Source organism: Zea mays, chromosome 7 (assembly GCF_902167145.1).
Source record: "Zea mays cultivar B73 chromosome 7, Zm-B73-REFERENCE-NAM-5.0, whole genome shotgun sequence".
Lineage (NCBI taxonomy): Eukaryota > Viridiplantae > Streptophyta > Magnoliopsida > Poales > Poaceae > Zea > Zea mays.
In genome coordinates this window covers 181,362,623-181,374,562 of record NC_050102.1, presented here as the reverse complement: position 1 = coordinate 181,374,562, position 11,940 = coordinate 181,362,623, and the positions used below count along the sequence as shown (strand labels likewise).

Below are 11,940 nucleotides of genomic sequence, written 5' to 3'. Positions count from 1 at the left end.
TTTGGATGGTACGGGTCAATCGGATAGGTGCCGGTTATATCAACGGATCAAAAACTTCATTCGTACCCACGTCTGTTGGGTCGGTACCCTTTGGCTTCGGGTTTGCAGGTCTACGCCACGCCAGACGCCCAGACGGCGACGTGGGCATCAAGCTCCATCCAATTTTCCCCCGCGCTCTCCTGTTAAGCTCTCCCCCCTCCTTCGTCTCGACGGCCTCGCCTGTATATAAACTAGACGAGGGGAAGCTTCCCTCCTCCGCCTTATCCCGCCGTTTTGTAGTGGCTTCGTCTTTAGCTTGGGCCTCGCTTCCACTTCGTAGCTGCCTACGCGCTCGCGACTCGCCTGGTCGCTTCCGGTTGAAGGGCCGGGCCGCAATGGACGAAGAGGTCGGCGCCGCCGGGCGGCAGCAGGTAACGGCCTAATCGACCCGCCCCCTCTGCTCTGGACTCGTGTCTGGTGTTGCTGAGATGTGAGATTCCGTTCGATTTTGGCCGTTCCACGATCCGGAGAACGCCAGGCGCTAGCGCGGGCGCGTTCTGATTTCGGTCGATTTCGCGAGCGTGTGGATTGGCTTCTGCTATTGCTTCGTAATTCGATTTTGGTTTCGCGATGTGGGGAAGGAGTTCCGCGGTGGAGTTTTGCCTTTGCTGGAGAACGCGGGATGTGGCTTCTGGCGTTCCGTGACTCGTGTGTGTCCAATCCATTGCATCGCTGGTTGGTCAAGTCGCTCTCGCCTTCTACGGAGCAGATGTCTGGGTTCATCCGTATCATGTGATTCACTTCAGTTAGTTGGGTCAACGTTTGCATGGTACTCGTCTACTCGAGTTTTTCCAGGTACTCGTCTAGCCGTCTGCTCGATGCTACTTGCAGACTTGCTCACGGCGAAAACCTGACCTGACCATGACTGCCCCATATTTTTTCACCGTTTTGTTTATAGCATTGACGCATTGTTATGGTTTTCAAATACTTTTTTCCTCGCATAAAAAATGATGTGCAGTTTTTTATTTGGAATAATTGTAAGTCGAATTTCCTAGAGCAAACGTCACTTTCAGTACTTTAATGCCGCCAACAATCACCACCAATACATCAGCAGTTTCGGCTGGTGCCCCTGGAAAGTTGACTCTGACTCTGAGGGCTATTGCCATTGCTGAGTTTGCTTTGTTTTGCATCTGGGTACATCAGCAGTTTCAGTTAGTTATGGTTTTCTGCTTACTGACCACTAATAACACCTCCTGCTAGCTACTACTCACCACTTGCATGGTTATGGTTGTTTGTTTAATTTTGCAGGTTCAGTGGAAAAGTTACTGCAGTACTCTCTCCCTCCTAGCGTTCCAGAGCTTCGGCGTGGTGTATGGAGACTTGAGCACATCGCCTTTGTATGTCTACAGAAACTCACTGTCTGGGAGACTGAACGGTTACCTTGATGAGACAACCATCTTTGGGTTGTTTTCTCTGGTGTTTTGGACCTTCACACTTGTTCCGTTGCTGAAGTATGTCATAATTGTCTTGAGCGCGGATGATAATGGGGAAGGTAAGCAACTTGGTTGCAATATTATTGTGTTATTGATGCCTTTCTGCACTGTCGGAGTTTTTTATTTAAAAAAATGCATATGCTGTATTCTAAGCTAGTTTTGCTTGTATCTTCAGAAAACACCTTAGCTTAGGACATGCAACTTTGTGCAACAAGTATGTTCGCTCAACTTTCTAGCAGTTGATTCTAAAAAAAAGTTGTCTATCAGTTGCTTCGTTTAGCTAGCTAGTGTGTTTCTTTCTTTGGTACGTTCCGCTCGCTGTTATTATGTTACCTGATCACAATTAATGTGTTATACAGGTGGAGCTTTTGCTTTGTACTCACTTCTTTGCAGGCATGCAAAATTCAGTCTGCTGCCAAACCAGCAAGCAGCAGATGAAGAGCTGTCAACTTATTACCATCCAGGCACTGATCGAGCTGTGGTTTCCTCTCCATTCAAAAGGTTTCTGGAGAAGCACAGGAAGCTGCGGACCTGTTTACTTCTTTTTGTACTGTTTGGTGCGTGCATGGTGATAGGTGATGGTGTCTTTACACCAACTATATCTGGTATGCACTCCATCTCCTAGTTTCTTCACTTCGTTTAGTTATGTCAGTACATTTGTACTGACCTGCGACATCCAATGTTTTGGCTAATGCAGTTCTGTCAGCCATCTCTGGATTACAAGATCCTGCCACAAGTGGACTAGGAGATGGTATGCGTCGTTTCTATTTTCTTTACAACTGCATGTTGTTTTTGAGAAACTCATGAAGAACTCTATTCTAATCATCTTACATTTAGAACGGCCGTCTTCAGAAGGCGTTCCATTAGTCATGCTTATAGAACAACAGGCAGTTGGCTGAATTTTTGTATCTTAGATTGGAAGTCAACATCACAAACTATTTTCCTTAACTGATCTCTTAGATTTGGGTAGTGTGCTGAGGGGCTGAACTCAATCTGTAATTTAGTATCCTTGTAATTTGTAATATGGACTTAGACCATGTTTGAATGCACTAGAGCTAATAGTTAGCTGCTAAAATTAGCCGAAACATCCAAACAATCTAACTAATAGTTCAGCTATTAGATATTTTTAGCAAATTAGCTAATAGTTTGCTAGATACTCCCTGCGTCCCAAAATAGAATTCGTTTAGGGTGTCAATGGATTCATACAATATTTAATTTATGTGTTTTATATATGTGTCTAAATTCGTTGTCATCTATTTGAATATGGACACAAAATATGGAGCTAAAATGAACAATAAAATAGGACGGAGGGAGTATTTGTTAGCTAGCTAATTTCACTAGCAATTTTTAGTTAACTAACTATTAGCTCTAGTGCATTCAAACACTCCCTTAAACTTCATTAACTTATCGAGTTGATATTACCTTTTGTTATGGTAGTATGTTCAAAAAATCATTTCATTCCATGTTCGAATATCTTGTTCTAGTTGTATAAATTTTCAAACTTACACGGATTTTAAAAACACTGCCATCTATTAATTGTGAAAATACTGTCACGAAACCTATCTTGATAAATGGTAATCCAAGTTACCTGGAAAACAGTAGCAAGAATTGGTTTGTGAAATATGAATTCTATTGAATATTTTTTAGTTCTGTTGCTTATTTGCAATGTCTTCAATTTGAACCTGTACATCTCCAAAACTGCCTTGCATGCTATATGCTGATGCTATACAGATTTCAACCTGATGGGGTATATTGTTAGAATACCCGTTTAGGGTTTGGGGTTGTTCCCTATGTAATTACTGTCTCGCCCCTCTGTAATGGGCCTGGCCCAGTACTCAAGTCTATTAATACACCACCCAACCCCTGTTAGGGTTTAGGGTTTCCATTCCAACTTGGTACCAGAGCCAAATTAATTTTGTTTTTCCAGCCACCTCCCTCTCGGGTGCCGTCAGCCCCGCCCTCTCCTCCCTCCAGCCGCCGCCTCCCACCCGGCTCTCTCTCCTCTCTCCCTGCCGACTGCTGTGCACCCGAGCGTCCCCGCCGGAGCCGCGCACCCTGCCCCGCGTCTCCCGCACCGAACCGACGCTCTCCCCCGACCCGGCCGTGCCCAGGCGCTGCACCCGAAGCCCCTGCGCGCCTGCGACCGAAGCGCCGCGCACTCAGGCCACCAGCCGCGCGCCGCCCGGTGGAGCCTCTCCAGTTGCGCCCGCGCCGTCGGCTCCGCCTCCTCCGCGCCCCTACGCCGCCGGTGCGCGCGCCCCGTCCCTCTGCGCGGCAGGTTCGGCCATCCTCTTCCTCCCTCGGTCGTGCCTCTCCCTGCTCGAGCTTGGTCGACGTTGCCCTGCCTCTCTCGTCCATCGCGCCCTGGAGCTCGCGTCGGGACTTCGCCGTGCGCTACCACGAGCTTGCTGTCGACCCCGCCGGACTCCACTCTGCTCCGGCACCGCACGCCGTGGTCAGCGCCAGGCGCCCTGTACACCGCGCGCAGCCGCCAGGAGCCTCCCCTGCACCTGGCGCCTCACGCGCCCCTGCCCAGCTGCTCAACGCTGCCCCGCGCTAGGCTCTGCCGCGCCGACCGGGCAGCCAGGAGGACCGACCGCGCCCAAAACCCGTCGGATGGACCGTCGTCCGCACCGCACCCTGTGCGCTCGGCCGCCTGCTGACCTCGCCCGCCGTGCGCGCCCCTTCCCCGCCGCGACCCTGGCGCCCCATCACCATCACCCGCTCCTCGCGGTGGCCGCTGCGGCGTCACTCCTCGCCGTGCTCTACCTGCGTTGTCTCCTCCCACACCGGTTCCATGGCGTCACCCCCGCCATACATGAGCTTTACTTCACCCGCCGCTCTCGTGACTGTGCGTGTCCTCCTCCACGACGGCCAGCTCATCCGGGGCATGTTTGTGTCCTTCGATCCAGTCTGGAACCCTATTCTTCAGGACTGCGTCGAGGTCCACCCTCAGGTGGGCCGTCACGTGCCTGGACCACTTGTCTTCCCACGTGCTGCGATCGCCTCCCTAGCGGTTGAGCCCATGCCATCTCCCTCCCTTCCTAGTGCCTCTGTCGGGGCACCTTCTTTGGCCCTCTCCGCTCACATCGTTCCTTCGCCACTACCACCTCCCCGAACCACCACCGATTGGGTGGTTGACTCCGGGGCCTCCTTCCACACTACCCCCACCACTAGTTCGTTACTCCACTCCCATCCACCCCACCCCTCACATCCTTCCTCCATCGTCGTTGGCAACGGTTCCACCCTCCCGGTCACCTCAGTAGGTACATCGGTTCTTCCAGGACCATTCTGCCTTAACGACGTCCTTGTTGCTCCCGGACTGACTCATCCCCTCCTCTCGGTTCGTCGCTTCACTAGTGACAACCAGTGCTCTATGGAGTTCGACCCCTGGGGTCTCACCATACGCCACCTTCCCACACATGTTGTGCTCGCTCGCTGTGATAGCTCCGGCCCCCTCTATTCTCTTCACTTGCCCTCCACTCCCCACACCAGAGTAGCCTCATCTCCTGCACTTACTACTACCACCACATCACATGCTCTTGCTACTACTACCACCTCCTCTGCCATTTGGCACCGTCGCCTCGGGCACCCTGGACCTGACGTCATGTCCCAGCTTTCCGGCCACTCTGACATCTCATATACTCGGGGCTCTTCTGAGCGCCTCTGTCATGCTTGTCAGCTCGGCCGTCACTCCCGTCTTCCTTTTTCCACTTCCACGTCCAGGGCTGTCCAGGCCTTTGATCTTGTCCACTGTGATCTCTGGACGTCCCCTGTCCTTAGCCTCTCCGGCTACAAATACTACCTGGTCATTCTGGATGACTACTCCCATTTCCTTTGGACTTTCCCCCTTCGGCTGAAGTCCGACACGTTTACCACCCTCACTCACTTCTTCGCCTGGGTATCCACCCAGTTCCGGCGCCCGGTCCGTGCCCTGCAGTGCGACAATGGCCGCGAGTTCGACAACAACGCTCCCGTTCTTTCTTCCTCACTCACGGCGTCCAATTGCGTCTTTCGTGTCCCTACACCTCTACTCAGAACGGCAGGGCCGAGCGCATGATTCGCACCACCACCAACATGATCCGCTGCCTTCTCTTTCAGGCGTCTCTCCCTGCCACCTACTGGGCAGAGGCCCTTCATACCGCCACGCATCTCCTCAACCGTCTTCCCTCGAAGGCGGTGAGCCACCCTACACCTCACTTCGCCCTGTACGGCACAACCCCTTCCTACGAACACCTGCGCGTGTTCGGCTGTGCCTGCTACCCTAACATTTCCGCTACCGCCCCTAACAAGCTTTCTCCTCGCTCCACTCGCTACCTCTTCCTCGGCTACTCCCCTGACCACAAGGGGTATCGGTGCCTGGACCTCACCTCCCACCGCATCATCATCTCTCGTCACGTCGTCTTCGACGAAGATATGTTTCCCCTTGCAGGCTCCACCCCACCCACCGATCTTGACTCCCTCCTCGAGTCCGATCCGGTTCCCCTCCCACCCCCGGCGCCCCGTCTTGCGTCGTTACCTGCTCCTCGTGCGGCCACGACGCCACAGCTCGCGCCCATTCCCGTGCCACGCGCGGCCCCGTCGACCCCACCTGCGCCACGCGCGGCCTCGTCGATCATACCTGCGCCATGCGCGGCCCCATCGATCCTGTCTGCGCCACGCGCGGCCCCGACGACCCCGCCTGTGCCACACGCGGCCCCGTCGATCACGCCTGCGCCACGCGCGGCCCCAACGACCCTGCCTGCGCCACGCGCGGCCCCGTCGACCCCGACTCGCTTCGCCGACCCCGTGCTCGTCTACCACTGTCGCAGCCACGCCGCCACCTCGGCGCCTGTCGACTCGGGCCCGTCGACGAGCACGGCCCGCTTTGCCGACCCCGTCGTCGTCTATCACCGCCGCGAGCCGGCCATACCCGTCACTCCCGACGTTCCGGCGGCCCGCTCCGAGTCGTCAGTGTACCACCCGATCGCCATCCACCGCGACCCTGGGCACGTCCACCCCATGGTGACTCGACGCGCCGCTGGCGTTCTTCGCCCCGTCGACCGGCTGATCCTGGCAGCGGATACGACCTGCACTCCCCCGAACGCATCCCCTGTGCCCTCCTCCGTTCGCGCTGCCCTCGCCGACCCACATTGGCGTCGTGCTATGGAGGAGGAGTACGCGGCCCTCTTGGCCAACCACACCTGGGACCTGGTGCTGCGTCCACCAGGCACCAACGTGGTCACCGGCAAGTGGCTATTTCGCCACAAGCTGACCTCGGACGGCTCCCTCGACCGCTACAAGGCCCGTTGGGTCCTTCGGGGCTTCACCCAGCGCCCCGGAGTGGACTACGACGAGACCTTCAGCCCCGTCGTCAAGTTCGCCACTGTTCGCGCCGTCCTCTCCCTCGCCCTCTCCCGCGACTGGGCGATCCACCAGCTCGACGTCAAGAATGCCTTCCTCCATGGCACTCTGACGGAGACTGTCTACTGCAGCCAGCCCACCGGCTTCGTCGACGCTGACCGTCCGGATCTGGTCTGCCGGCTGAACCGGTCCCTGTACGGCCTCAAGCAGGCGCCAGGAGCATGGTACAGTCGCTTCGCCTCCTACCTGGCCTCCATCGGCTTCGTCGAGGCCAAGTCGGACACGTCCCTGTTCATCTATCGGCGCGGCGACGACACCGTCTACCTCCTGCTCTACGTCGATGACATTGTGCTCACGGCATCCACCGCCGACCTTCTTCACCGCACGATTGTCGCCCTTCAGCGGGAATTCGCCATGAAGGACCTGGGGCCCCTTCACCACTTCCTCGGCATCACCGCCGAGCGCCGGCCTCAGGGTCTCTTCCTCCACCAGCGCCAGTACGCCATCGACATCCTGGAGCGGGCTGGCGTGTCTGACTGCAAGCCTTGCTCCACGCCTGTCGACACCCAGGCGAAGCTCTCTGAGGACGACGGGCCTCCGGTCGCTGACGCGACGTCTTACCGGAGCCTGACCGGTGCGCTCCAGTACCTCACCTTCTCCAGGCCCGACATCGCTTACGCCGTCCAGCAGGTGTGCCTGCATATGCACACTTCGCGGGAGCCCCATCTCACCGCGCTCAAGCGGATTCTGCGCTACCTCCGCGGCTCCCTCGACTACGGCCTCCTACTCCGACCATCCCCGACGTCGGAGCTTGTGGTCTACACCGATGCTGACTGGGCTGGCTGTCTCGACACGCGCCGGTCCACCTCCGGTTACGCCGTGTTCCTAGGTGCCAACCTCGTCTCTTGGGCCGCCAAACGGCAGCCCGTCGTCTCTCGCTCCAGCGCTGAGGCCGAGTACCGCGCCGTGGCCAACGGCGTGGCAGAGGCCTCCTGGCTACGACAACTCTTCCACGAGCTCCACAGTCCCCTTCAGCGCGCCACCCTCGTCTACTGCGACAACGTCAGTGCGGTCTACCTCTCCACCAATCTCGTGCAGCATCAGCGCACGAAGCACGTGGAGATTGACTTGCACTTCGTCCGCGAGCGTGTCGCTGCCGGTGACGTTCGGGTTCTCAGCGTCCCCACCACGCTGCAATTCGCTGACATCTTCACCAAGGGGTTACCGTCGAGTGTATTTTTAGACTTTCGCTCCAGTCTCAACATCTGTACAGGATAGAGTTGTGACTGCGGGGGGGTGTTAGAATACCCGTTTAGGGTTTGGGGTTGTTCCCTATGTAATTACTGTCTCGCCCCTCTGTAATGGGCCTAGCTCAGTACTCAAGTCTATTAATACACCACCCAACCCCTGTTAGGGTTTAGGGTTTCCATTCCAACTTATATGAATGTCGGAGCCTGATTTGTCTTGATGCAGATTGGTATTTCTTGTGTATGTATGCTCATGTGCCAGATTCCTTGCAAAAGAAATGTTCCACATGACAGAGAAGTAAACAAATAATTGTTAATTTATGTGTGGTGGGGTTTTGTGCATTAAGAACACTAATTATAAACTATATGCAATGTTTTCCTTTCTCGACAAATATATCAGCATCCTGACCAACTTGCTGGTGCACAGGATGGATCGTATTCATCGCATGTGTTATGCTTGTTGGTCTCTTTGCTCTGCAGCACCGAGGTACTCATAAGGTGGCATTCTTGTTCGCTCCGATTATTGTGCTCTGGCTCTTGAGCATTGGTATCATTGGACTATATAACATCATCCGTTGGAATCCTAGAATATTTGTTGCTCTTTCTCCACACTATATTGTAAAGTTTTTCAAGAAAACTGGAAAAGATGGTTGGATATCTCTTGGTGGGGTACTTCTTGCTATCACAGGTGAATTCAAGTTGACCAGCTATTTCCTTTTTTTTTTAAAAGAATAGTTGTCTTACTGATTTGTGTCTTACATGCAGGTACCGAAGCTATGTTTGCCGATCTTGGCCACTTCTCTGCTGCATCTATCAGGGTATGAACTATGAAGAATGGTTTATATGTTAGGCAAAACTTAAAAAAGAATTTTATGCATAATTTAGTTCTTTCCCTGCTTGCAGTTGGCTTTTGTCAGTGTCATATATCCCTGTCTTGTGCTGCAATACATGGGACAGGCTGCGTTTCTGTCTAAAAACATACCAGCTGTATATAACAGTTTTTATCTTTCTATTCCAAGTAAGCTTCAGAACACTTAAGTTTTTTGTGACTTGTTGCTTCATATGTTGCCAAAAAATAGTGTTGACTGTTGAATCATATCACATCATGTTTGCAGGTCCTTTATTTTGGCCTGTGTTCGTCATAGCAACTCTTGCTGCAATTTTGGGCAGCCAAGCTATTATATCTGCAACCTTTTCTATCGTTAAGCAGTGCCTTGCCTTGGGATGCTTTCCACGGGTAAAGGTCGTGCATACTTCAAGGTGGATCCGTGGCCAGATTTACATACCTGAGATAAATTGGATTCTGATGGTCCTCTGTTTAGCTGTGACACTTGGCTTCCGTGACATAACAGTGATAGGAAATGCTTATGGTAAGCCCCTGACCATTTCAGTACTGCATAAACTGGGCAAGTCCTACCAAGCGCATGGATTTTATTTTGGAACCATATGGTGCTTCCGTTTACGTCACCTGCAAATTCTCCATTTCATTCAAGACCCTAAGTTTAAGCCGTTTTCAACTTTGTGGTTGATATAGACAGTGCACCCTCTCATTTTGACCACTAATTGCTATCATATACCCCGTACATTTGTACCGTCACTTTTAGTTAAACAAATCAAATATCAATGAAATGTGCAACTCTATATTTTGCACTAGGCAATTACTGCGTTTTGCAACTTATGAAGGCCAGCTGTTATTTTTTTTCCTTTCTATATTAGAAACCAAAGCTGCCAATTTTCTTGGATAGGTTGTAAGTACGGTGCTCATAACTTTGGAGGTGGATAGTCAGTTTGTTGGTTCTAGCATTCTCTCCATATCTTGATGCACATTACATCGATATTCTCTGCCATCATATTTTTCACGAATTCCTCACACTGAATCAACCATCGGTGAATACCGCTCCCTTCGTTGGTATGATGATTTCAGGTCTCGCGTGCATCACTGTGATGTTTGTCACCACCTGTCTGATGTCATTGGTCATCATCTTCGTGTGGCAAAAGAATCTCCTCATCTCCTTGCTATTCTTCGTATTCTTTGGGGCACTCGAAGGCGCCTACCTGTCTGCAGCAGTGATGAAGGTTCCCCAGGGAGGCTGGGCTCCGATCGCGCTATCCGCCGTGTTCATGTTCATCATGTACGTGTGGCACTACGGCACGCGGCGGAAGTACCTGTTCGACCTCCAGAACAAGGTGTCCATGAGATGGATCCTGAACCTGGGCCCGAGCCTGGGCATCGTGCGCGTGCCCGGGATCGGCCTCATCTACACGGAGCTGGTGACGGGCGTGCCGGCCATCTTCTCCCACTTCGTCACCAACCTGCCGGCGTTCCACCAGGTGCTGGTCTTCGTGTGCGTCAAGTCCGTGCCGGTGCCGTACGTGCCCATGGACGAGCGGTACCTCATCGGGCGGATCGGCCCCAGGGAGTACCGCATGTACCGGTGCATCGTCAGGTACGGGTACAAGGACGTGCAGAAGGACGACGAGAACTTCGAGAACAACCTGGTGATGAGCATCGCCCGGTTCATCCAGATGGAGGCCGAGGAGTCGGCCTCGTCGGGGACGGGGAGGAGCTACGAGTCGTCGACGGAGGGCAGGATGGCGGTCGTGCACACCACCGGCACGACGGGGACCGGGCTGGTGATGATGGCCTCCGCCGAGGACGCGGAAGGCACGTCCCTGTCCAGGAGCAGCAAGTCGGAGACGCTCCGGAGCCTGCAGTCCATCTACGAGCAGGAGTCCGCCGGCACCGTCAGCCGGCGGCGGAGGAGGGTGCGGTTCCAGATCGACGAGGAGGAGCGGATCGAGCCGCAGGTGAGGGACGAGCTGTCCGACCTCCTGGAGGCCAAGGAGGCCGGCGCGGCCTACATCATCGGCCACTCGTACGTGAAGGCGAGGAAGAACTCCAATTTCCTCAAGACGTTCGCCATCAACTACGCCTACTCCTTCCTCCGGAAGAACTGCAGGGGGCCGTCGGTGACGCTGCACATCCCCCACATCAGCCTCATCGAGGTCGGCATGATCTACTACGTGTAAGTGTAACCCAGGCGGCCTGCCCTCAAAGTCAAAGCAGCACGGGGGGATTTTCATTTTCTTTCGGGTGATACGATATGCTTGTTTTGGACCCAGACTTACTGCTGGAGATACTCTCTCCGTTTCTTTTTATTTGTCGCTGGATAGTGTAAAATTACAGTATCCAGCGACAAAAATAAAAAGAAACAGATGAAGTAATTAGTTAGTTTTGTCTCTGCTCTGCACCGTATCTGTATCGTAGTTTCATCAAGGTGGTGGCATAAGACACACAGTAGCCGAATCGGCCGGTTGCCACCGTTTGTTCACCAGAGCTTTCGGTAACCCTTTGTAAATAGATTCTGTTCATCATGGAAATTAAGCATTGTAGCTTGTCAATAGGCTACAGCTAGCATACAGATTTGAGCATCCTTCCTTTGCACTTCATATATACAGCATACATAATTGCATTTCTCACGGAAAATCTGACGCTCATTTGGATGGTAGTATGCTTATTATTACGCAATTTGATCGTGTCACGTGTGCTTGGAATAAGGAAGTTGCAGCTAAGCTATCGGCATGTAGGAGTGGATAAGAGCCAATTGCACTTTTTTCTAAGGTTTCTTTTAAATTGGCGTAGTCTTATGTGCTATAGTCTCCTGGTCTGGAAATTTCAGCACATGGGGGCGAATGAGAACTATTTTTTTTTTCTGCCAAACATAAAAAATGAGCACTTCACTACAATTAAAATAAAGTAAGTGTTTAAACCAAATTCACATCAATAAACCAGTGATCTCACGATTCAAAATGTTTCTAATATTCACATGAGACCTGCACAACAAACGGATCGCGAATTGGACACTAAAAAGTCCGAA

At 53.0% G+C, this 11,940-nt stretch overlaps 1 protein-coding gene across 1 annotated transcript; it reads left to right on the top strand.

Annotated features, from left to right (window-relative positions):
• The first annotated feature begins 374 nt into the window (after positions 1–374).
• LOC103633542 (uncharacterized) lies at positions 375–11,092 on the top strand. Its single transcript, NM_001301545.1, has 9 exons — positions 375–410; positions 1,288–1,531; positions 1,832–2,077; positions 2,170–2,223; positions 8,490–8,750; positions 8,828–8,880; positions 8,966–9,080; positions 9,178–9,432; positions 9,987–11,092. Exons 1-9 carry the CDS (start codon positions 375–377, stop codon positions 11,090–11,092), a joined length of 2,370 nt encoding a protein of 789 aa, NP_001288474.1.
• Positions 11,093–11,940: the final 848 nt, after the last annotated feature.

Excerpts from the sequence above, each read along its gene's own strand:
- LOC103633542 (NM_001301545.1), top strand. The coding sequence starts at position 375 with ATGGACGAAGAGGTCGGCGCCGCCGGGCGGCAGCAG. Across the intron at positions 8,751-8,827 it reads GGTACTTCTTGCTATCACAG|GTACCGAAGCTATGTTTGCC; the intron begins GTGAATTCAAGT and ends TCTTACATGCAG. Across the intron at positions 9,081-9,177 it reads TTTTTATCTTTCTATTCCAA|GTCCTTTATTTTGGCCTGTG; the intron begins GTAAGCTTCAGA and ends TCATGTTTGCAG.